Below are 24,142 nucleotides of genomic sequence, written 5' to 3'. Positions count from 1 at the left end.
ACACCAAAAAGAACAAGATAAAACTCAAGTATTAGAATTAAGATCAAAAGCAAGTCTCAACGATCTTTGTAGGTCCCTTCTAACTTAAGATATGTTATGACTATCTCTGCATGGCATGGGACAAACATCCACCTTGTTTCTCCACTCTCAAAACAGACTGAGTGGTAGGGCAATAAATTATATTGTAAAATGATTCAGTACTGCTTTAAAATTGATATAATAGGCTATAATGAAGATACTAACTAATCACTTGAACAAGTGACAAGCAAATACATAATTTCATGCCTAATCCAGATCTGTGAAGGATTTGTGCAACTTGTCTTTTCCTGAACGAATCCTGATCAGTTGAAGATGGTCAACTGTCAACACTGCAACAGTCAAAAACCTGTTCCTTTTTGGCAGACAAAAGTTGGTATTAGCATCCAGAGCTCACCACAAAAAGTCAAAGACATTGAAACTAGTTTGATACACAACAGTTCACCTACCAGCATGAGAAGGGCAAGGAAGTAAAGGACCTTACAAACTTAGTAACTGAGGATACAGAAAAGTTACTGTAACCCCCAGCAACAATACGCACTAGGAGAAGAATGGAGGCCAATCATCTGGAAAGCAGTTCGGCAGAGAAGCACCTAGGGTCCTGGTGAACAAAAAACCGAGCATGAGCCAGCAATGTGCCCTTGGGACAAAGAAGCCCAACAACCTCCTGGGCTGTATTAGGAGGAGCACTGCCAGCAGGTCAAGGGAGGTGAGCCTTGTCCTCTTCTCAGCACCTTACCCTGATGAGATCTGGGCTCCCAGTACAGGAGAGACCTGGACATATACTGATCTGGGTATATATTGAAATACATGAAATTCCATCTGAACATAAGATTATGTTCACAAAAAGAAAGGGATTAAACAATCATTTTTATAGTGCGAGTGGACAAAGACTGGATTTGGTTGACCAGAGAGAGTAGCTGTGGATTCTCCACCCCTGAAGATATTCCAACTCTGACTGGACACAGTCCTGGGGAACCTGCTCTAGCTGCCCCTGTTTTGAGGACGGGGACTGGACGAGATCATCTTGTGAACTCCTTCCATCTTTAAGGACTCTGATTCTGTGAAGGTGTGGTTATAACTAGGCTGACATAGGATTTAATATCTTAAAGCTAGCTTTAGTATTTTTATCCTACTTCAGTTTGGACCATTCTCTTCTTACAAAAAATACCCCACTACCAACAATTAATTTAGTTAATCGTGTTTCTTTGGGAGTATGAAAGATTGATATTTTAACAGGCAGCAACCAAAAAAAAAATTGAGTTCAGGGCATGCATTTGTTAGAGCTTCTCAACCCTGTATTAACTGATATTAATGACCATGTTTGTTAAACTAACATGAAAACGTCTCTGTTGTACATTACCAATGTTTGATGTTTACCCACAGGGGCTCAGACACATGGTTATTGCAGTTGAACAAGTTATTATGCATCAGCAAACTGCAGGCTAGCTCTTGACTGGCAGAAAAGCTCTTGCTTTTACAATTTAAGACCTAAGAGTAAGTCCCCAGTTGCCAGCCCTGTTCTCCACAATTATCTTTCTCCCGGCAATGTCAGCACAAAGGCACACCTGTCTGTGCATCAACTGCTTTGGGGAAAAACACTAAAACTCATGGTTTTAGATACTTTTCATTCCAATACACAAGCAGTTTTTCTTTTGAAGAATTATGGATATTTGCTTCCTAAAAACTTAGGATACGCAACCGTTAAATTATTTCAGAGGGGATAGCTATTTATCTTTTATTCTTTTTTGTTTCTGTAAAAAACATACAGAGAGCCAGCTCAGAAACAAAAACAGAACAACAACAAAAATCAATTGAGAGCCTTTAGTGATTCTCCAAGACAAAAACATGTCGTTTGGAAACAGGAACCACCATATGACAAAAATAACTTATTTTACAAATAAAAATATAGGATTGTTTCCAGTTTCAAATTTTTGTATGGTCAAAAAATCAGCGTATTCCCTTTTACATAGAAACGTATTAAAGCTAACAGCACTCCATCTGTAAATCATGCAAAGTAGCAGCTAGCTATTTGGAGACTTAACTCTACAGTGATGTCTAAAAAAGCAGGCCAGAATTAAATTTATTCTTTTATTGTCTACAGATATATATGATAAATAGGAAATTCTTAGGCTTTTGCCATGTAAGAAGCATTTTTGAATTTTTGAAGAACCTGATGGATTTAAATTAATTAATGCTTGTTTATTAAGTTTTCTAGGAAAACGGCATACAACACCTTTCTAAGATTAGAAAATAAGTTTTTACTAAATAGTCTCTTTCTATGTTTCTCTAACTTGCTTTTATATATATTTGCATATAAACAGGTAACAACTTCTTAAAAAACTATCAGAAAGCTTGTCCTGGCTATTCATTTGGTACCTAATCGAACTTCAAAGCTTAAGTTCATTTCTTCTTGTCTCGTTTTGGAATCACAGATTGTATGAAGATTTTAATTGTTGCAGTTTTTCCTGAACACAAATAGTTTGGTTTTGTAGTAAAGTTGCTTCAGTTATGCAAACCACAGCCTGAGATTTTTGTTATCTCAGTTCAAAACATGTCAATGACAATAAACCACTAAAATATTTTTCCACACGCATTCCAACCCCCGCACCCGTGAAATAATTTTCAGCAGAAGGATACAAACACACAGAGTTAGTTTAACACAATTTTCTGCAGAACTGTCCATTAATGCTGAATAATAGCTATTTTATGAACGGATGACAGTAAAGACATTTGAAGAGAAGTCACTATGAGCTCGCTAGAAACAGTTTCACAGAAGCCAAACTTCCTGAGCAACAAAATCCCAGTAGCTGATACAAACAGTTGATATAAACAGAACCTTGCAGAGTGCCAAAAATCCAGCTGTTCCCAAGGCAGAAGACTGACCCTGTACACATTCTAAAAAATGTACACTGCATCCAGATACTTCCAGACAAAACCACATTTTAGAAGCAGTGTTAAAATATGAGACAATAGCAGATATCAGCAGACTTAAAAGGTGAGGGTTTTTTTTTTTTTTGATTTTTGTGTTTGTTTTTAAAACAGGAGATGTTGCAATTGCTTCCAAAATAACCTAAGTTCAGAAGTTAGAAGAACAGTACACATAAAACAAATCTAAGCACTGACAAGCCTGGCCATAGAGCTGAGATTCTCAGTTGCACAGCAGTCTCTAATCCTATATAAAAACAATCTCAAGCCTAAAATCAATTCCTCCAAGTTCCTTTATAAGAAAAAAACCAATTGTTTTGGTAATAAAAAGCTCACTAATAAGTGAGCTTGTAATCACTTGTACTGATTCATTATGAGAAAATCAGAATTATTTTCCAAGGTGTTCTCTACACCAAATTGAGGTCACAGTTTTGCATCTTTCAAAGTATGTTCTCTTGCTGCAGGAAAAGATGATCATGCCTTTAACATATTTCTTCAGGAAAAAAAGCCTCCCTTCCATCACCTACAGTAGGTATAAAAGCTGCCAATAGGAGCAATCAATTTAAAGACTGCTTGTTACGCTTTTGCTACGAAGAAAAAGTCAGGGGAAATGTGCAAAACACCTTACTATCTCATTTTCAACTGTCACCATGCAGGCTGTGCTGCCATTCAGAGGGATCTCCCCAGGCAGGAGAAATGGGCAGACAGGAGCCTCATCAAGTTTCATACAAGAAAATGCAAAGTCATGCACGTGGCGAGAAATAACCCCGTCACCAGTACACACTGAGGGAGGAATGGTGAGAGCCGGGACTATTCAGCCTGGAGAAGAGAAAGGCTCTGGGGGGATCTTACCAATGTGTATAAATACCTGGTGGTAGAGAGACCTCCCTCAGTGGTGGACAATGAAAGGCCATTTTTTGCAGATGCTCCAAACCTGACTGGACACAGACCCAAGCAGCCTGTTTCAAGGGACCATTCTTTGAGCAGTCTGCTGGACAAGGCTATATCCAGACTTGCTTCCAACCTCGGCTATTCTGTGATTCTACGAAAAGCTCAGGTGATGTTCTGAAAATGATCCTGGCCTTTTCAAGCATTAGAAATATTTCACATTTTCCAATACTCTACATTTTGACCTTTTTAAATATGGCATTTTATTCTCTGGACTCAGAAATTATATTTGCAATTTGTACTCTTCTAAAAGAGGCACTACAAAGTCCTACTCCCAGCTCTCAGTGAAATGTATGTGCTCAATGACAGGACTGTAGGAAGGTGCATGGGGGCATACTATTACTGATGACAAACTGATACTAACAATCCCAGTGTATCTCACACGGAAGACTCAAAAGCAAGTGTATTATATTTTTACCCTTTTAAACATTTATTATATTTTTCACAAGGTTTTAGACAGATGTAAAAACCTTGGCTCATCACTGCTTGTTTACAGCTTCTATGTGAATCTACTATAATTCCCTCCATTATTACAATGCATCTGAATACCAAATTTCAATGTTTGTGACAGTTGCCAAATCTCAGAAACATACCCCCATTTCACAGTAAAACCATTCACCCCCATTTTCTGATTTACTTATAAGCCTTCTCCGACACCAGAACTTTCTATAGCCATTTTACTTGTCCCCAACCAAAGATTTTCTAGATGATATACATTAATTCACATACTGTTTCTCAACACCTTCTAAAAAGTGTAAAGAAAATTTGGCAGAATCAAAGCAGTTACCAGTACCGAGAATATCTTGCTATCAAAACTTTCAAAAGAAGCCATGATACTCAGTTACCTAAATGCATATGAACTTCAAAATCTACATTTAAAATTTGACTAAGAACTTACATTTTAACTAGATGCTTTTTGAAGTCAGAGATTAAACTTCAATTATTTTGTATCCTATTCTTTCTGGTGCTCTACATTCTCAATTCTTTTTGTCATATCTTGCTAAGCAAGATTATACTGTTCATATTAAGCTTAAATGGAACAACTCAAATTTCATTAAGCAACTTAATATAAGCTGTTGCTCCCAATAAGTGCTTGAGATAAAATGCCAAAAAGATTAGGAATCTCTGTCCTTCAAATGATAAGCTTCTACAAGCTGATAAGCTTCTACAAAAATGTCTTAAAAACGGTGAATCTCATTACATACATCCAGAATAAAAAAAAAAAAAGTAAAATGAACTTAAAAGAACTTTTCAGTAAAATATATGCTTGAGAACCCATCAACAAAGGGGAAAAAACAGTTGACTGTTTGTATGGCTGGTACCCTGCAAGTTTACTAGAAGTTCCAACTGTTCCTCAAAACCTATGTATATGTCAGAGAACATGATTTAGAAGTATCCAGCTAAATGAAAAAAGCCACGCTTAAGTCTTCTTCTATTTACTTGCTGTTATCAAGGTGCTGGTCATAATGGCAACAGAAAAAACAGAAAAGAAAAATAACATCATAATCTGTAAATTGATGACAGCCCAACAAAGAGCAAAAGCAACATCCTGTCGATGCAGACTGAAATTTAAGTAATGTTTGTGTGTACATATTATGTGCTCTGGAGATAAAAGGACAAGATAGTAATGAAAACATTTACACGTAAGAAAAATACAGATAAAATGCATGCATCTATGTTCTCCCAACAATTACACTTGAAACAGAAATCTAAAATAAGCAAAGTTTTACAATTTCCTACTACAGACTTTTTCCCCCCTATTTTTAAACAGAACAAAGTGTATCACTGGCCTAAAGCAACAAAATTATGCAATGCATATGCACAAAGTCACCATTTTTATGTTATGTTCTATAACGTGCAGCACTTAAAGCAGAATAGTGTATTTGTATTTTTTCAGCTGAAACATCTAAATGTTGATTTTAAAAATAGAATGCCACTTTTAAAACCAGCTGTGTTTTAGAGCAAAGTAACATGGAAAAATGGTTAAGCTATAGCGAACGTGACAAACTCACAACTTACTTAGGAGTTGAAGGACCTCTTGGCCATGTTCCATCCTCATTCTTCTGTTCTATCACCAGTACCTACCACAAAAAAAAAATTGTAAAAACACTTTGGGCAACTTTCAGCACATCACTTAACATACCTCAACAATTTTTGAGTAAAATGGCGAGATCTTGAAGTGGTCAGAAGACCAATCTAAACAGAATCTATGAATTTGTAGAGATCATGTCTCTACAACAGCCAATCAATCTGTTAAAGAATGGAACCAAAGGAATTTTGCCTCACACAACACAGGTAGATAAAAAATAAACAAACAAACAAAACCAAAAACATTTTCTGCCTTGATATTCTGAAAATCATAGTCTTGAGGGTTTTTTGTTTGTTTTAAGAAGCATTCATCTAATACTAATTTTCCAAACAGGACAGTTGTCTAATGAAATTCATTTAACTCAAGTTGTTATTGGTACAAACGGGAGTACAGAACACTCAGTCCCAAACACAGGGAAGCGCCATTTGAAATGCCTTTGGGTATTTGAGATATCTGCCCTACGCTGGCAGACATGACACAGGACCTACAAAAAGCTCATGCCTTTCTGGATTGACAGCTGGGATAGCCGAGATCATTTGAAATGGCAACTAGATTCCAATATTTGAACTGAATCTAACTCTTAGCTTTCAAATGAAAATAATTCTCCCTAATTTTATGCTGATATTCCAGGACACTAACTGCCAAGCTGTATCTTTGTGTGTCTACACACAGACATACATACACACATGCACTTGTCCTCAAAACCTTACATAAATCATGCTGCCATTTGAAGGTGAAATCATATTTTCAATCTGAACACATTAAGACATGCCATTGAAAACCAGCTTTCTATCATGAATAATTTTCTGCCTGGAAGATAGTGGTTTGCTATCTTTGGTCCTGAATGCTAAAATAATAATAAAAAAAACTACCAATATTTCCTTTTAATTCTCAGAAACTACTAAATTGAAGGAAGATGCAGATGTAAAAGTTCAATGGAATCCTAAAAGGCTCACTTCAGAAACAAACTGAAAAATTCAAAACAATTTATAGGTTATAATTACATGGTAAAAAATAACTACTAGATTAGATAGACTAATAGAATAACTATCTTTAAATTAGGAGGCTTGACAATAAAAATAACAACCTTGTGTGTCAGCAAGTACAACTGACCCAAACACATGCTCTGACATGGCATTTAGCATTTTCAGAAACCATGGTTAAACTCTGTTTTGAAAAATATTTGTTCTGCTTAAAGTACAGATGTCACCTGCAGATCTTTTTATGGCTATCTTAGACCACGCGTGCTTCACAGTTAATGTTTCACTGGAATAGAGGCTATTTGCATGTTTTATCTTTGACGCAAATCTTTATTGGCTCCTTACAGCAAGACCTCTGCATTGTGAAAATTAACTGTGTGAGGGTTTAAGCGTGTGCAGCATGAAGTTAAAGGGCACAATAGTTCAAGCTGTTATTTTGGTGCACTGATTACTTACCTTCCATGCCATAAAAGAAAACTGAAGCACAGCATAAATACTGCTGTTGAGTAGGCCAAAGCCAAGTATTTCAAGGTAAAAGGAAATATTTTAACACAATCTTGTCTACAATTACTGCCATCAAATCTTATCAACTCATATTTTGCAACATGACTGCATGAACCACAGCTGCTGAAAAAAAATCCAACCTGAAGACTAAAGAATCAATGTAATCTGAAAAGACATTCTGACGATAAAATTCTTCAATAAGATCACATTTATATTTGTACAGCTTTATTCTCATTTGTAAAGTTAAAATAATTATCTTGTAAAAAATCTTCCTATAAAGGTATTTTTAAGTGATGATGGAGTCTCATGCAAAAACAGGCTTTTGAGCTCTTATCTCTATAGTTCTTATCTGAAAAAGATTTTTTTCTTAACTTCTTTCTGAAATCTGGACACTGGAATTTGAGTCTTCTATTATCCTAAATTTAGGTTTCATTGTAGAAACGTATCCCGGATCCTAGGAACATTTTATTTCAGGTTTTTACCAGGTTCAAGTCAGCAATGTAACATTCATTTACTTTTAATTTTATAGGAGTGTTAAACTCACCTTTAATTATGCATATACACCCAAAGACTACTTTTACTTTAAGTTGTTTAAAAAAATCCTCTAGCCCTAACACCATCTATTAGGACAGGAGTTAAACTGCACTTAAAAAGACAGAAAATTTATTGGAGTGAGCTACATTTTCATAAGCAAAAAATAAACATATAAAAAAAAGGAAATATTACACAGTACCTGTCCCTGGTATAAACCAGCATCTTGTATGGTACTATCTGGTTTATTCAATGGTTCAAAAGTATTACTCATGTATTTGTTCCACAATCTGGTCTCTTTTTCACCTGGAATATTGAAGATTTTTCTTATCTCTTTTTCAATCGTATCTGTTTTGAAAAGGAGAAAACAGAAGATTAGCACTTAACAAGATAAACACTATAAAGTCAAATAAAGCATCAGAACTACTCTTTTTTATATGGAAAATACAGATCAAACTGTAGCAATGGCCCTACAACTACAGCATGCTGTAAGAAAAGCAGGAAGTTGCCAGTTGGCATGCCTTTAAGATGGAAATAGTCAGAGGTGTATTTTATTCTCTCCTGAATCTCCTAGCAAAGCAAACCAAATAAAGAAAAGTGCGTAAGTAACAGATGATAGGAGGTACCCCTAGGTACCGTCTACTCATTTCACAAAGCGTGGTACCACAGGAGTATGGGTGGATAGGGAATGATTAGATGTGAAATTGGCAACAACAAAAAAAAGGGGCTGGGAGGGCAAGTCCTTCTGTTCCTCTCCTTAAATCAATCCGTCTGGTTTTTTTTAAACCTTCTACTACCCACATTCCACTGCAATTAGCACTGACCACCACAAACACATACTAAATTTAACTCTCGCCCTCACAGAAATTAAAGACTACTCTGTGAAACTGAAGTACAGAAATATATTCTAGAAGAATCATGAAAGATTTGATGTTCCTGAAATATTTGTCATAAAAAGGTCTGCCATCTCCGACTCTACTTGCCAGAAACATAATTTTGAGGTAGCATAACTACTGCATACAACTGGAGTTTAAGTTCATAATTAACTCCATTCTCCTTATGCAAAGTCAAATTTATGAAAGAGTGCTTTAATCTGAATTAATATGTGCAGTGCTACATCACAGCAACCTCACTTCGATGTTTTTAAATTGGTACATTCATAAAGCCCCGTGGCAGTCAAGCCTTGTGAGAACTAGCACAGAAAACAAAACAGGAGTCACGAAACATACATTGCCTTCCTGATGATCACTGAAAACACTATTTTTCTCAGGATAAAAACATCAGTGCTGAAACACTAGAATTCCCCTTTCCCCCTTAAGATCCTCTTCTACTATCACTGTGCTAAATATGAAAAGTCAAAATGAGACCTGATGCTTAGAAGTACCTTTTAAAAATCCAGCCATTGATTTGTGAAATGCACGACAAGCGGCCAATGATATTTGTAGATATTGCAGACAACTGAATACGATTTCCTTCTAAACTAGTTAACTTATATTTCAGTATAAAGGCAACTGTTTAACTGGTTCATCTGTTTCTGTAACAAAGATAACATGTACGCAAGGTAGGAGCTAGAAACAAGGCTTTTTGTTGACTTTTTGGTCAGAACCAGTTTGCAACCAATAGTTTCATATAACTACATTTGAATGTGAGATTGAATCTAGCTGGCACAGTCTTCCAAAAAAAAGGTCTAGATTTATCAATGGTGTTCACTAGAAAAAAAAAAGTCACAAAAGATACTTTTTCATTAACTTATTAATAACCATGAAGATTAAATATTTGAGCATTTCAGTTCTTATTCTTAGCAAGAACTAAATTAGTATCTGCTATTCCAGCTTCACTCAGAGAACTGTTATGGGACAGAAAGCATCAATCCTATCAGATGAGATACAATATACACTATGTCCGAGACCCTGGGAAGAGTATATTTCCACCAAGTATCACTGAACTGCTGGCTTATGGTCTAGAATGAACGTGCCTGTTCAAGTACAAATACGAACAAAAAAGAAAAAAGAGAACAGATGCATGATTTAAGCACTATTCTGCAACACTATGTAGAAGAGTCAGTGTGAGACAATAGAGTTCAGAGGATCCTAATACAAATACACCCTGGCTCCTAAGGGCTAGTGCTATCACAAGCACTGTCTGAAGGAAACTGCAAGATGTTAATCTGTACTAAGCAGCAGTAATCTCAGCTTCCTGAAGAAGGGAAAGGCTGATCCCACAACAAACTGTCCTCAAGGGCAGCAAGCTTTCCATTCTTTTATTCTGTAGCAAATTAATGGCAGAGACAAGTCATAAAGCCATTTGCCAAGATAATTTACTGGCAACAATCCCAAAAAAACAGATTCAGGGCCTCTGGTGTAATCTATAAAGTTTATCAGTTCAGTTTTGGAATTGTTTTAAGGCATTACAGACAAAACCTGACTCTTACTCATCTGTAAATGAGGCTACAGACAGTCTTTCTGTCATTTTCTCACTTGTAAAACTCTTGAATAGAAGAAGTCTACAGATTAGGTGGTGACTGAACTGTTTTCATACATTCATATAAGTAAGACTCCTCAAGAGTTCATTAACTCATGTTCACTCAGAAGTCCTAATGATCAGCAACAACCAGACTGAAATGCTTCCTGAACTACGTCTAACTCATTTTCTTTTTATACTAAAACAATCAAAATAAAAAAGGCTTGGTCATCAGTCTTTAAGATGCAGTGCCTCCAAGGTGAGAGTCCTCAACTGTAGGAGATCTCCAAGAAGGTCCAAGGAACACATCGGATATGTCCAATACAATCCCAAGAAAGTGACTGTCATTATCAGGTCTGTCCTCTATAATTACTTTTTTCCTACCTTGAACTAACTTGCTGACATACAGTCTAACTTAGTTTCTACTTGAGCAGAAAAACAAAGGAATTGCAGGAATAACACACATTTGAAGATCAGCAGGTGAATGTTATATTGTGCTTAAGAGTATTTAAGGTTCTCCAAAACCTTCTCTGTTTATAAAAATTAAGGAAGGTCTTGTTCTGACCTTTAATAAATAATATAAGCAATGATGATGGGTACTTTTTCCTCCACTCACCTCAGTGGAATTGATACTGACTTCTGTACTACAACACTTCTGCAGCCCATCATTACTGGCATATGCAAGCAAGAGTGAACAATATTTAAGGTTTTGTAAGATTCCTCTTGCATATTATTTATTGATACAATAAGCATCTCTGCTACAAGCTCTATGAATACTAGAACTACCTTAAATATACTTAATGTAAGGACAGAAAAAAAAAAATCACCTTATTAAGAGATAAGAGAAATGCAGGAATCAGTTATTCTTTCACTCTTAACACTGGTCTTGATTTTTCTGGTTCTTTTTCTGTAATATACTCTTTTGGATGTCCTGGCTAGGATGGCACAGCTTTCTGCTCTGCTTAAGAAGATTCAGCTTCAGAAATGATATGTTATTAAGGCTTCCAAGAGCATCTCATCCACATCTCAGGAAACCAAATAAGGCCAGTGTCTGGAACAGGGTTGCCAGTGAGCCTGATTGTTACTTATTACCCTTTATGAGAATTTTCTCATAATTATCATTCTCTCTATGCTAAGGAAAAATGAACACACATCCAAGTAATTCCAGAATGGTTGTTCCAAAATGTCGTTTCTGATTAGAGAAAGCAAATATCAGAAACTCATCCATTACCTATAATTCCAATGCTAGAATTTAATTCAATATAGCTGTAAACTAGTTTGTATTTGGTCCTCAGGGAAAGATAACATGAAATTGGTTTTTCTAAGTTTCTAAGTTTGCTTAGAGACTAATGAAGTACATCTTTCCAATATAAACCAGATCCCAAAAAGGCCAATTAACATACATCGAAGCCTTGTTTCAAGGACAGATTTGACAATTTTTAAGTTTTTATTCTATTACGAGCAGATGATTATCTGTTTAACTTGAAAATTAAAACCTAATGAGGGAAAATTATTCTGTTTTTAAAACATGCATTCTGCAAAAAACTAAAGGGTAGCAAGTATAAACTACTACAAGTTAAAGCTGAAAAGACTATGCTGATGCCAAGTAACGAAGAGTAATGGCTGGGCTTGACTTTATGCCCTTGGCATAAAGCACAATTTTAACTGCACAAATATACTTCATTGAAAGAATCTTGTCTCAGAAACACATATAAAAATACACCAAAAACTGAGCTTATGTGATCAACAATATCTTTGTATACATTCTGATTGTTATTTTCAGAGACATACGTTTTTAATATGATTTCAAAAAATGACACATTGTTTAAAGAACATGCAAAATGAAGATAAGATACAGGTTTAATACAGGACTCGGTTACTTTAAGAAAGTGTGTCTGGCCTGCCACTTCACAGCCCAAAGAAGTTTACCTTTATAAGTCACCTTTACGCATTAATTTATAAATCCAATTCATTCCTGTGTTTTCATTCCTTCTCTTTATGTATGACTATCAAGTTTTAACTAATGAAATACATCTATGGAAACACCTGAAAAATTGCACTTCTTACACACCAAAAGCCGAGAAAAAGCACAATGGAATCCAATTAAGGTAATGAAAAACATTACACTGCTCACTTTCTGAAAAGCGCAAATCTCTAAAGTTAACACAGCTGTCTAGATAGAATACATTTTTATTTTTTTTAATTGTATTTAAAATTCTATTACAATTGTTTAACTTCTAATTTTGACCCAAACAAGACCAGTCTCATTCTCTGTAATGGTTAAATGCCCACCTATCATTTTATAGAGAGACTTATCTATCCAGAATTCACTATAACATACTATTTGAACAAGTAACAATCATATAATGTTAAAATAGTTGCCCATACCTATTGTATCAGCTTTACTAAATCTTCGCGTGACAACATTGTTCATATTTCCATTTTCACAAAGCTTTAATTCTGTTAGATACACTTCTACTTTGCAGTGCTTTACAAACATACCCTGTTCAACAACCTGAAAAACAGATTAACATGAAGTATCAGTCCAAACATATTTTTATTTACACACTTCAAAACATTGGAGACCTCTTAAAAAAAACTAAGCTCAGGGAAAGCAAGACACTTAATAAATGTCAAAAACTAGAACTGAAACTCTACTATAACTTTTTAGAAATACAGTAAACTGAAAAGTAAAAGTTTTCTCACAGCCATTGTGTCTTATCTGTGCATAACACCATGACTTTCAGAGTCTTAAGTACAGTGGAAATCACAAATATGCATACTTAATCTAAAGGTAAGATACTTAATCGAAAGATAAACACCAAAAGTTATTTTTTATTTCAGAACAAATTCATTGTATGCTGTTTCCTCAAAACATGAAGAACTAGTTTTCACACTTAATGAATACTTATCTTAACCAATACACATCACTAAATTCTGGATATCACATAGCTGATTTTTAAACAAATCTTGTATTTAGACAATACCTACAAATATCAGCTATGTTCTGATAATGAATACATTCGTTTGAAATTTCAGCTACTCATTACAGTTGTTTGTAATTGTTCACTTCTGTAACTCCTATTACAAACTAGTAAAGTATACAGGAATTCCTTTTTTATAAAAGTAAAATGTAGAAAAAAATATTCAGGGTCACCTCTTAAATGTTTTTCCTTTTGATCTTCCAAAGTGTAACTGCAGTACTTAGTCATGTAGACTGTTCCCAAAATAACCATCACCCTGATATGTGATACATCTGACAAATATGGTTAAAAAAAAGCCACCAGCTAATAGCTAGTAGAGATCTGCTATCTGCTGTACAAATATAACTTGTAATATAACTTGTATGTATGTGCTATAGGAACAAAAAAATAGTGAACAATTCCACTGTTGTTCAGTTGTTTGCCTTAACTATCATGGCTGGCAGTCATTACATTTAAATAAAAATGTATCTTAAATTGAGCAGCTTACGTTTTCAGCTACTAGAGTAACAACAAAATAGTTGCAGTAAACAAAACTGAATATGACTAAGACATTTCTTAGAATAAGATTTACAACATAGTAGATGCATTACCATATAAAAATTCATGTTATTTGACATGACTAAATGTCAAATAACACATTCAATAAACACCTTCCTCATGCCCCCAACTCCTACCCCAAAAAGTAGGGGTAACAAAGGGGATAAAAGTATCAAAGCACCATGCCACCACTATGAAAAAAACATTAAGACAGATAGGAAAAAGAATTGTGAACAAATGTGAAAACCATCGAAAATAAAAAACCTCACTTACTTGAACTGGAATATGTATCTCAGATGACAACTACTGCTCATACTGGCAGCACATAATGAATCTATGACAATCTACCTGGCCACTCATTACACTGCATGTATTTTTCCAGTCACTTCCTTGCAAGTACAAAGCAAGATACTTTCATTACTTTCTCTCTCCTTCCATTTCCCTCTAAAATTTTAAAATTGCTGAACATTTACAATGATGATGTAAAAGCATTCAGTTTGCTGAAACTCATCTTCGGGAAGAAGAGTACCAAGTTGATAATACATATATATCTTTAAAGTAGAGCCATTCAGATGGATTTCAGCTCTTACAGAACTAAAGAAAAATGGAGACATTCCAGGCACGTTTCTGCAAAAAAGAATGTCCCTTAATGTACTAAAGAAAATGTTAAAACAAACTTTCCTTGCTGACCAAATGGATCTTGAAGAGAAAAATCATTCTATAGCTAAATCTGGCAATTGTTTGAAAGGAACACATTTGAATTAAGCGGCCAGCATGCATGTATTTTGATCATATTCATGTCAAAGAGTGAAAAAAATTGTATTACATCAAAAAGCATATCAAACTATAATAGATTCTTTCAGCAACTTTTAAAGAATTGAAATAAAGATCTCTGTAATTTAAAGAATATGCCCTAAAGATCAATTTAAAATACATTTGGGTACATTTGCCATTTCTAAAATGTAGTAATTCACTCCAGTGATGATGCAACTATAATCACTATTCTGAAAATACTGAGAAATAATCCAAACAGAAATGATTATCTCATCAATAAACTGGTAAAACATCATATTACCGTAACAATAAGGATGACAGGTTCTAGAGCAAACAGTCAAATATGTTAATTTTTGACAGTCTCATACTGATATAGGGTCACAGTATCCACTGTACCATGGACTAGTTATATTCAGATAACTTTTTGTTTTGTTTTTTGCTTAAACAAAAAACTACCATAGCAAGTTGCCGAACACAGAAGATTCTGCTCATCAGGAGAGGAACAACCAATTACTCTGCCAGTGTTAACACTATTAGAACTAGACTTTTCACTAATATAGCCAGTACAGTTTTAGGGTTTTATATTTAATTACAAAATCGTTTGCATTAATAGACTTACAAGCTTCTAAAGCAAGATTTTCTTGAAAAATCTTGAAAAATTAGCGGGCTTATTTTCAGAAAAAAAAAGCATTACATTCTTTGCATCCTTGTTTCTCAGTTTTCAAAATTTGAGTCTCTAAAATATGAATAAAAATTAGGTATGTATAAGCAACTAAAGCAGGATTTGTCTATATAGTCATCACAGGCCAGGGCTTAAAACCTTCTAGTAAATACAACTCCTAATGGATTCCTGTGGAATTCCTGCGGAATTCCTGCATATTTGCAGGACTACATTTGAATCACATTCATCCCAGCGGGTAACTTAAGAGTACCTTGCGAGCTATTGGCTCTTGACCTTCCATCAGCGTGTACCAGCTAACTAGCCTATTCCAGCCTTCAGTTGGCAAAAGGATGTAGTCCAGCTCATCAATGAGATGTTCCTTGAGAGACTGAGAATCACCATCTGTAAGAGAAAGGTATTTTCACTTCAGTACTTAATTCTGCTAAGCTTTTAAAGAAACGTTATTTTTTCATATAAATAGCAAACTATTTTCTGAGTCACAGTTATGTTATGGCGTTCAAAGCAAAACTTCTGAAACTATTCCGGCATGCTATCCAGTACACGTATATCATACCTATTACAGGTAGTATTCCTGCTCTCATGAACGCAGACGAAAACAACATGCAATCACGAGCACCTATTTTGTTATTGCACACAGCTTTCAGAGAATCCAATCCATTTCCCCACCTTTGCACGTATTTCCACATAACCACGGACACTTCCATTTCACGTTACTGCCACATCCTTGACTGAATAGGAAAGAATGGGAAGCTACAGTAGATTGAGGCAAAGTTCAAAGTAATTCACTCCATGACAAACTGGTAAAATAGCATGGTACAATCCTCCTATTTAAAGGATCCCACGTGCTTTGGAAACACAGTCCCTACCAAATTCTTCACAGGGACAGTGAGGCAGCACTTGAACGACATACAGCTTGGCAACCTCTTACATAAGTAGCATGCTTTTAGCTTTGGTTCGATGCTTATTACAGTAGTAAGAGAGCAGCTACTCTATATGTGCAAGAAGTGATTCTAGATCTGCACCACTGCAAGCCTCAGACAATCTAGGCAGCTGTCTGTCCAGTTGGAAGTATACAGCTACAGGGCAGCAAACATCCCTCTACACAGAGTGAGATCAAACAGGGAGACCCACACATTTATCTCCAAAGAACGAAGCAGGATTACAAGTTTAATTAAGTATGAAAACATGTATGAAGAACAGACTGTAGTAAGTAGACAGTTTATTTTCATTGTCCTGCAGGAATGAATTGTAGAAAGTACACAATTAAAACTGAGTGTAAAAGTAAGGGTAAATAACCTCAAATTGCTTCAAATATTGGCTCTCCTCTTGGAAATATTTTTGTAAATAATATTTCTAAACAAAATGAATATGGTTACCTACATTTTTCTGTAAGAACAAAAATAAGATCTGAATATTATATGCACATGAAAAGCACTAATGACTTCTCGTGTCCCCTCTGCACAGATTTAACAAACAACATAAGGCATCCTCAATTAAAAAAAAAAAAGTCTGAGCATCAAAAACCATCACATTTTAAAAAAGTGATCATCCTTTAATAATAACTATCTTTTTTTGTGTGCATAAGAATTTAATAAAACTAGTTTTAACAATAACTTTTCTACAGGAGGTCAACGCTATTGAGGACATTTAATTAATTAATTAATTAATGCGTGCTCACTTTCTTGTGGGAGGAGTGAACAAGATTGCAGCTTACCAAGACTCTAGGAATCTCCCTACTCCACTGCATATGCTACAGCTTCAGTTAGCTTAAAAGGGTTTGTGGCTTTATGGGAAAATGAGGGAAACAGGAACACTTTTTGCTTTAGTCACTAGAATGGTGAAAACACGGGAAAAAGCACTCTTCTACTTCTGTTAGTTTACCACTGGTGCTGACTCTTTCTTTCTCTCTCCAGCCAAGTACTTTGCCATGTGAGCAAAACATGGCAGATGTTGATAACACGTAAACTATCCAGATTAAAGACAACTTGGTGAGCAGTCAGAGGGTACAAATGGTTTGCATGCATTTTTCTCCAATAAAAATCATAAATTACTTAGTAGGAAGAGCTAAACAAAGGAAACCCAACAACACATCCCCTAAATACAACCAGGCAGCTATTAATATTATGAAGTTATTTCAGAAGAGGGGATAATGAAGTTCAGAAATGGACAAAGTATTTGTTGCAATTTTAGCAAGAAAAATCACAGGCTTCAACATATTCTCTTAGCTTAACTACCTCACTCCTAACTACTTTAAAACTCTTCTGGATTTTTACTTCTCAAAACCAATGTATGATTTCAGCTGCTTTTTCTTAAATTTTTCCGTAACTTTGAGTAGCAATAGCAAAGATGGAAACACTGCTACAGACAAGTTGTCAGATACTGTTTAATTTGTTGAAGTATGGGTAAGAAGCGATTCTAGATTTGCTTACACAAAGATAGACTTTTATATTGTGATGTCAATAAATCTGACATTTACTTCCTATCTGGCTGAATTACAGAAATCATTATGGCTGCTGCACCCTTCCCCTCATTTGTCCAAGAGCTCTGTAAGACTCAGGAGGTCAGTCAGAGAAGAGACAGTAGATGTTAGGGATATCAACACTAGCCCAACAGAGGGCAAAGAAAGAAAACCTCAGATTGTGGATTCCACTTTGGGAGCCATAATACATACACTGTTGAAGCAAAAAGTAAAACAGAATTTCACATGAACATCTCAGTGAATACACAGGAAAATCAAAACGCAATTCTTTATGGAAATAAATATAATTAATGTGACCTAATAAATGAGATGTCAACCAATGTGCCTGTTGAAAAAAAGACTTTCTTCTTTCCTCCAGTCTATTTCAAACTATCTGCAAAAGTAACAACTTTCAAGAGCTTCAAATTTTGATTCAAAACTGTCTTCATTGATTAGAAATATCTACATTCAGGAACTGTATCCAAGAAACATTTGCTGAAACAATTCATGACTTACACTATCAATTCTTACTTGGCCCACTCAATGCTATGCTTCTGGTGGTTGGTGGTACCATAAGACCATTTCACTGTAACTGGGAGTAGATTGCGGAGAGAAATCTATAAACATATATTTAGATCCGAATATCTCTTTAAAAAGTTAATAGTGCATTTCTGTACTGACCTGATATTGCTATAAGAGTTTATAAGTAGAAGATAACATTTGGATTCCATTCCATCTTTCTGAAGCCTCCAGCATTTTCCTATTATAATTTTTTTCAGATTCTTATTTCCTCAAAGAATCCCTCTGACACTGACAATTCAGTCATGGAACAGTTTTCTAATTATAAACAATCAACTATTCTAGATAACTACTTCCTTTTTGCTTGCTTTGCTCATCTAACGTTGACTATATAATTCTGCTTTTGAAGATGGTGTACTTTCATCATATCTGAGTATGCTGGGATTAACTGAACTCTCTACCTGTTAATTTACATTGCTGTCTCTTTATCTACATGTTCTGGAAATAAGGGAACAGCATTTAAGTAATATGAGCACAACATACTACATCAATTTTCTGAAATTATTTTCTTGAATTTAGTAATAGTTTTCCTTATCACTGCATTGTACTGAAGAACACCCGAGAAAGCAAGCCCATTTTAGATGAGTAAATCAGGTTGGAAGAGAATACTATGACAACAACCAGTGTATACAACATACAGCTTTATTAAGTGTCAAAGACAGGATTAAAAAACATAAGCATTTTCAGGTTCTATTTATACTACACTGAAAACCTAGTACAGAGTATTGCTGCTCTGCTGCAGGCGAAGCACAGCTCCTACTTGGTAAGTGTTAATGCCCTTAATTTTAAAACTTCCTTCACACAGGAACAATAGCTGCCAGACAATAACTGGAAGTATGGTATCACTGCCAATGAAGAGCTGCATTTTTAGAACCATGCCTAAGCAAACAATGAAGTTCATAAACCCCAAGGTTGTGTTTATTTTGAAAAGGGTGTGTCAAAATGATACTAAGAAAAGTCTGTCAGGAGTTTTTAGCAAAATGGCTAATATAACTTTAGACTTGGATGGCTAACCCCAACACAGACTTCATGTTCAAAGTAACTTTAAGCATAATCTGAACACAGATTAAGTTATCAATAATCCAGCACAGTGCCTTGCACATCTAGAAGTCACTTTTTTTTTTTTTTTTTCCAAAGTGGTTAGACACGGAAGAAAGAATAAACTGTTGCTGCCTCACTGAGGATAAAAAAGGATGTTGCTACATCTGATTTCACTGACAAGTGTCACCTGAACATGCCTGCCTCACTACCAGATTTACTACAAGAATGTACAAAGGAACTAGATCCTCACACTTCAGAAAAAAAGTCACTCACCTGGAGCAAAAAGACCTTCAAGTTTGTGAGTGAAGAGAGCATATGACAGTACAGCACCTTCTTCAAAGGCACTGATACTAGTCACTGTCAGACATGCACTCACTCACAGCGACAACTAGTGCAACATGGTATGACAAATCCCATGAAAAAGGCAATCGTCTTTAACATAACTTGTGAAATAATGAGATATGAATTAGAGCTGAGAAGTTTTGAATTAAGAAAGTCATAGGTCATCATAAACCCCATCAAGTTGTAAAAATTGGCATTACTACACATAAGTTATGTAGTACTATTATATTTTCTGTAATTACAAAGATGAAGACCAGTTAGCTATTAGATTTTGTATCCACTAGGTTTTACATATTAAATAATTATAGCTTTAATGCTATTTCAATACTAGACACCGAATATAAAATTTGACCTGAGGACTAATTTTTTAAAATATCTGGGAGATAATTCTGAGACCTACGTCCACAAATCTGACGGTTCAGCAAGAGTCAGCCAGAACTGTGCGATTAAAACAGTGACAGAGTTTAACCATACTTAGAAGACCAAAAAACATCAGGAAACTACCCTCAGTCATTTCTGACCGCTTTATATTATCACTAAATTATATAACACCTTTTCCTTTAATGTTCCAGAATCAAAGTAAGGGTTTGGGGCTCGTTTACAAAAATAAATTTTATACTTCAACTTAAAATGTTATCTTAAACCAACCATTTTAGTTTAGCTAAAAAAAATCTTGGTTAACTCGGGCTAGCTGTTTGTCTACTCAACTAAATTTCATCTCCCAAGGTATTCCAAGCCATCATGACAAACTAGTAATTTTTATATTATTAAATATTTGTTACCATTGTAAAGGAGTTCCAATAATTTTATTTATAAAGTTTTATTTCATTAGGGAAAGCTATTCTAGTTCTCTTGTTACTGTCTGAAAAAAACAACAACAAAGGTTCACCTTCATAAATGCTGAGATTAATTTACACTATTGACTACAAAAAATGAACAATCTGTGACAAGTTTACACTAAGCATTAGTATTGGCTTACTACACAGACAGAATCAGTTACCTTTGAGAAGTCCAGAATTATCAATAGGACCAGGGTACACGTTCTGATCTCCCATCTGGTATTTGTCCCAGCTGTCAAAACCAACATATTTTTTCCACTGTTTGAACCAGCGACTATCCACTAGATACCTGAAATGGAAGAAGACAGGTAAGCTCATTATTGGCAAAATCTAAAACAAAGTTACATTATTTTAACATAATTAAGAAGTTACGCATAATAATATAATTTTATTTTAGAGGTAGCATTTGAGTGGCATCTCAAGTGGATATTTCTACCACAGCTGCTAGACCGTTACACCTTTCATTTATAGTCACTTCAGGTATTAAAAAAAGAAGTTAAAATTCAAAGATGAGTGTGATCTGTATGCTACTACTCCCCATGTGACCAAATCATTCCTATTAATGCACCTGTATATATCAGCCTCTGAAAATGAAGAATGTTTTTGTGCCTGGCCTGCTAAACATTATCAGCATCTTCTACCAAAACAGACTTGCAAATTGTGAGGAATTAAAGATCCCACTAATCACAGTGGGCAAATACAATTTTGCAAGACCACCAATACTGCATACGAGATGTTGAAAAATAGCAAGTTTCAAAAACATTTTCCTTTTTAGCACAAAACATCATCAATTTTAATTCCTGTTCTCAATTTGTGAATTCAAGAGATTCAAGTTATTATACCTTTAAAATTAGACAGTCCTTTAACAAATGAGAGGCAACTTTCAGTAAAATATTTTTTCTGCTGTAGTTTTATTTATAACATTCATATGCAAGCCCCAAAACTTTGGAACTCTGACGTCCTGTCAAGAACCTGAGAGTCTAGGTGTCTTCTTCTCTGAGTCAGCATCAACACATACAGTAAACGTTCTGCTTTTGAGGCAGTACTAGATGTTCCTGCTACACACAACTAACAACTTCACACTTCCATATAAAGGAATCTCTCTAAACCCAGCTTCACAGTATTTCTACCCAGGTTAAACTATTGCTAGCTTGGTTTTTACTGAGTCCAGTGATATCTAACATTTTATATTTCTTTTTAGTATAGAATTTCGTTAAGATACCAAAGTTCTTTGGTGATCCCATTTGTTTTTCCCTAAAGACTCCACTTTCATTCTTTCTTTTTCCTAAAAGCATCCATCTCATCTCTTTTGTGTACCAACCCTTTTGCTACTAACCTATTACATGCCAGAATACAATTATCAGGATGAACGACTGCATCAAACTAGAGAGCATAGGTAAATCTTCATTCTTTTCTCCGGTGCTTGACTACTGAGCTCCTATTTGCAGCACACCAATAACATCCTACTGAACCTTTAAGACATCTCAAAAGGCTTCCTGGTGATTCAAATTCCAGTCTGCTAACGCATACAGCTTTAGTAAGCATTCACCCTGTCAGAGTTACTCACAAGTACCATGGAAGAACCCAGAACAAAACCCGTAACACTCCCAGTTCTTGTAACTGAAGAAGTTGTTTACAAACAAAAACATTGCTTGGATACGCACTTTTCTGAACAGGTTTTAAAAAACACATTAACAGAACCGTAAATCTGTAGTTGCAATTACAAGAATTAGCAAACCAAAGATACGTAAGTCTTGACTTATTTCTTCTTTTCAGGTTCAGTTTTTCTCTGTTACACCCACAGATCAAGCCTGGAGACAGCCTCAAGAAGGACTGATCGCAAATTTCTGCTAAAGGACTGATCTCTCCTGAGTAGTACTTCGAAGCAGAAGGCTTAGAAGTCAAGTCCTCAGGTTCTCTTCTCAATTAAGTCCCAACTTTTCAGTTTCTGTAGAATGCACTCCTTAAGCACATGGATATATAGATAAAAGCCCTTTAGAAAGTATGAGGTAGGAGGCATTAGATACCTGTATGTGAGATCACCGCAGGCTTTTGGATGCTTACTTGCCCTATATTTCTTCAAAAACATCAAACACCAAGGTCTGAAAGGCAACTTTACAACATCTGTGACAACAACATCCTAATTTACACAGTAAATAGTCTTGATTCAAAATATGATTACATCAACACTAATAATAAGTCTGTGAACAAGCTACTCCTAGCATTAGGAATAATTACGAACCACAGCCTTAGTGTGTAACAACCATATGTACAACAACATAAATATCAGGGGCAAAGACGTGGCTCAACTGCCACAGATGCAGGTCTGCCAGTGCAACAACTCTGGTTAAGGACCAGCTCTCTGCCTCACCGCATCACTGCCAGCCCTACTCTGCTGCACGTACCTCAGCCACCTCGCAGCGGGTGGCTCGGGTCTACTCTACTACCACGACCTGCTACTACTGGTTAAAAGTTATCTCTACTACTAGTTGCTGTCTCTTCTGAAGTTGTTCAGTACATAACATTTGTTACAAGTAGAAGGGCAAAGTTTTCTTTCTGTAATCTTAAACACTCAGCAAAGTAGTCAGACAACAGCCTCAAATTGCTTTCTGAACCAGAACTTTAAAAAAAAAAAAAAAAACCCGAGTTCGGTTTAAACAATATTACGGAAATGTATATGAAAAGCATTTTGCTGCAAAAATATCCTTTTCCACCCTTTCCAAACTCAGAAACTGGCAGCGACTTAACAGGCTGTTTTGGGCACACTGCATCACATCAGATGTGTCATGAACCAGCACGGCTGAAGCCCTATTCCAGAATGGTGGATGCCTAACATTATGACTTTGCAATACTAAACCCTTCCAAATTAGCCTGCCCCAGCAGGCTGATCATCTTTGCAGCCCTCCTCTGGACTCATTCTAATAAGTCTGTGGCCTTCCTGTGCTGGGGACCCCAGAGCTGAACACAGCACTCCAGGTGGGGTCTCACAAGAGCAGAGCAGAGGAGGAGAATCACCTCCCTCGCCCTGCTGGCCACACTTTTGACGCAGCAGGGCTGCATCTTTTGATAATCGGAGGGCTGGAGCACCTCTCCTGTGAAGAGGGACTGAGGGAGTTGAGGTTGTTCACCCTGGAGAAGAGAAGGCTCCAGGGAGACCTCAGAGTGGCCTTCCTGTGCCTACGGGGGTGCTACAGGGAAGCTGGGGAGGGACCCTTTGTCAGGGGGTGTAGTGATAGGACAAGGGGGAATGGCTTTAAACTAGAAGAGGGTAGGTTTAGATTAGATATTAGGAAGAAATTATTTTCTCCAAGGGTGGTGAGGCCCTGGCACAGGCTGCCCAAAGAAGCTGTGGATGCCCCATCCCTGGAGGTGCTCAAGGCCAGGCTGAATGGGGCTTTGGGCAACCTGGTCTGGTGGGAGGTGTCCCTGC

General features: G+C 35.9%; 1 protein-coding gene across 4 annotated transcripts in view; it reads right to left on the bottom strand.

The window, feature by feature from the left end:
* Positions 1-24,142, bottom strand: part of USP15 (ubiquitin specific peptidase 15) — an 81,489-nt gene that overhangs the window by 44,510 nt on the left and 12,837 nt on the right. For all 4 annotated transcript variants that reach the window (XM_035543981.2, XM_035543982.2, XM_050711005.1 and 1 more), the window contains exons 2-6: positions 20,874-21,001; positions 15,704-15,834; positions 12,865-12,991; positions 8,219-8,364; positions 5,932-5,993 (exon numbers count right to left, since the gene is read on the bottom strand). In XM_035543981.2, the coding sequence (XP_035399874.1) occupies positions 5,932-5,993; positions 8,219-8,364; positions 12,865-12,991; positions 15,704-15,834; positions 20,874-21,001 (594 nt within the window). The remainder of the gene's footprint in view (positions 1-5,931; positions 5,994-8,218; positions 8,365-12,864; positions 12,992-15,703; positions 15,835-20,873; positions 21,002-24,142) is intronic.

This window comes from Cygnus atratus, chromosome 1, assembly GCF_013377495.2.
Source record: "Cygnus atratus isolate AKBS03 ecotype Queensland, Australia chromosome 1, CAtr_DNAZoo_HiC_assembly, whole genome shotgun sequence".
Lineage (NCBI taxonomy): Eukaryota > Metazoa > Chordata > Aves > Anseriformes > Anatidae > Cygnus > Cygnus atratus.
Note: the sequence above shows the minus strand (reverse complement) of the source record. Positions and strands in the feature narration are given on the sequence as shown.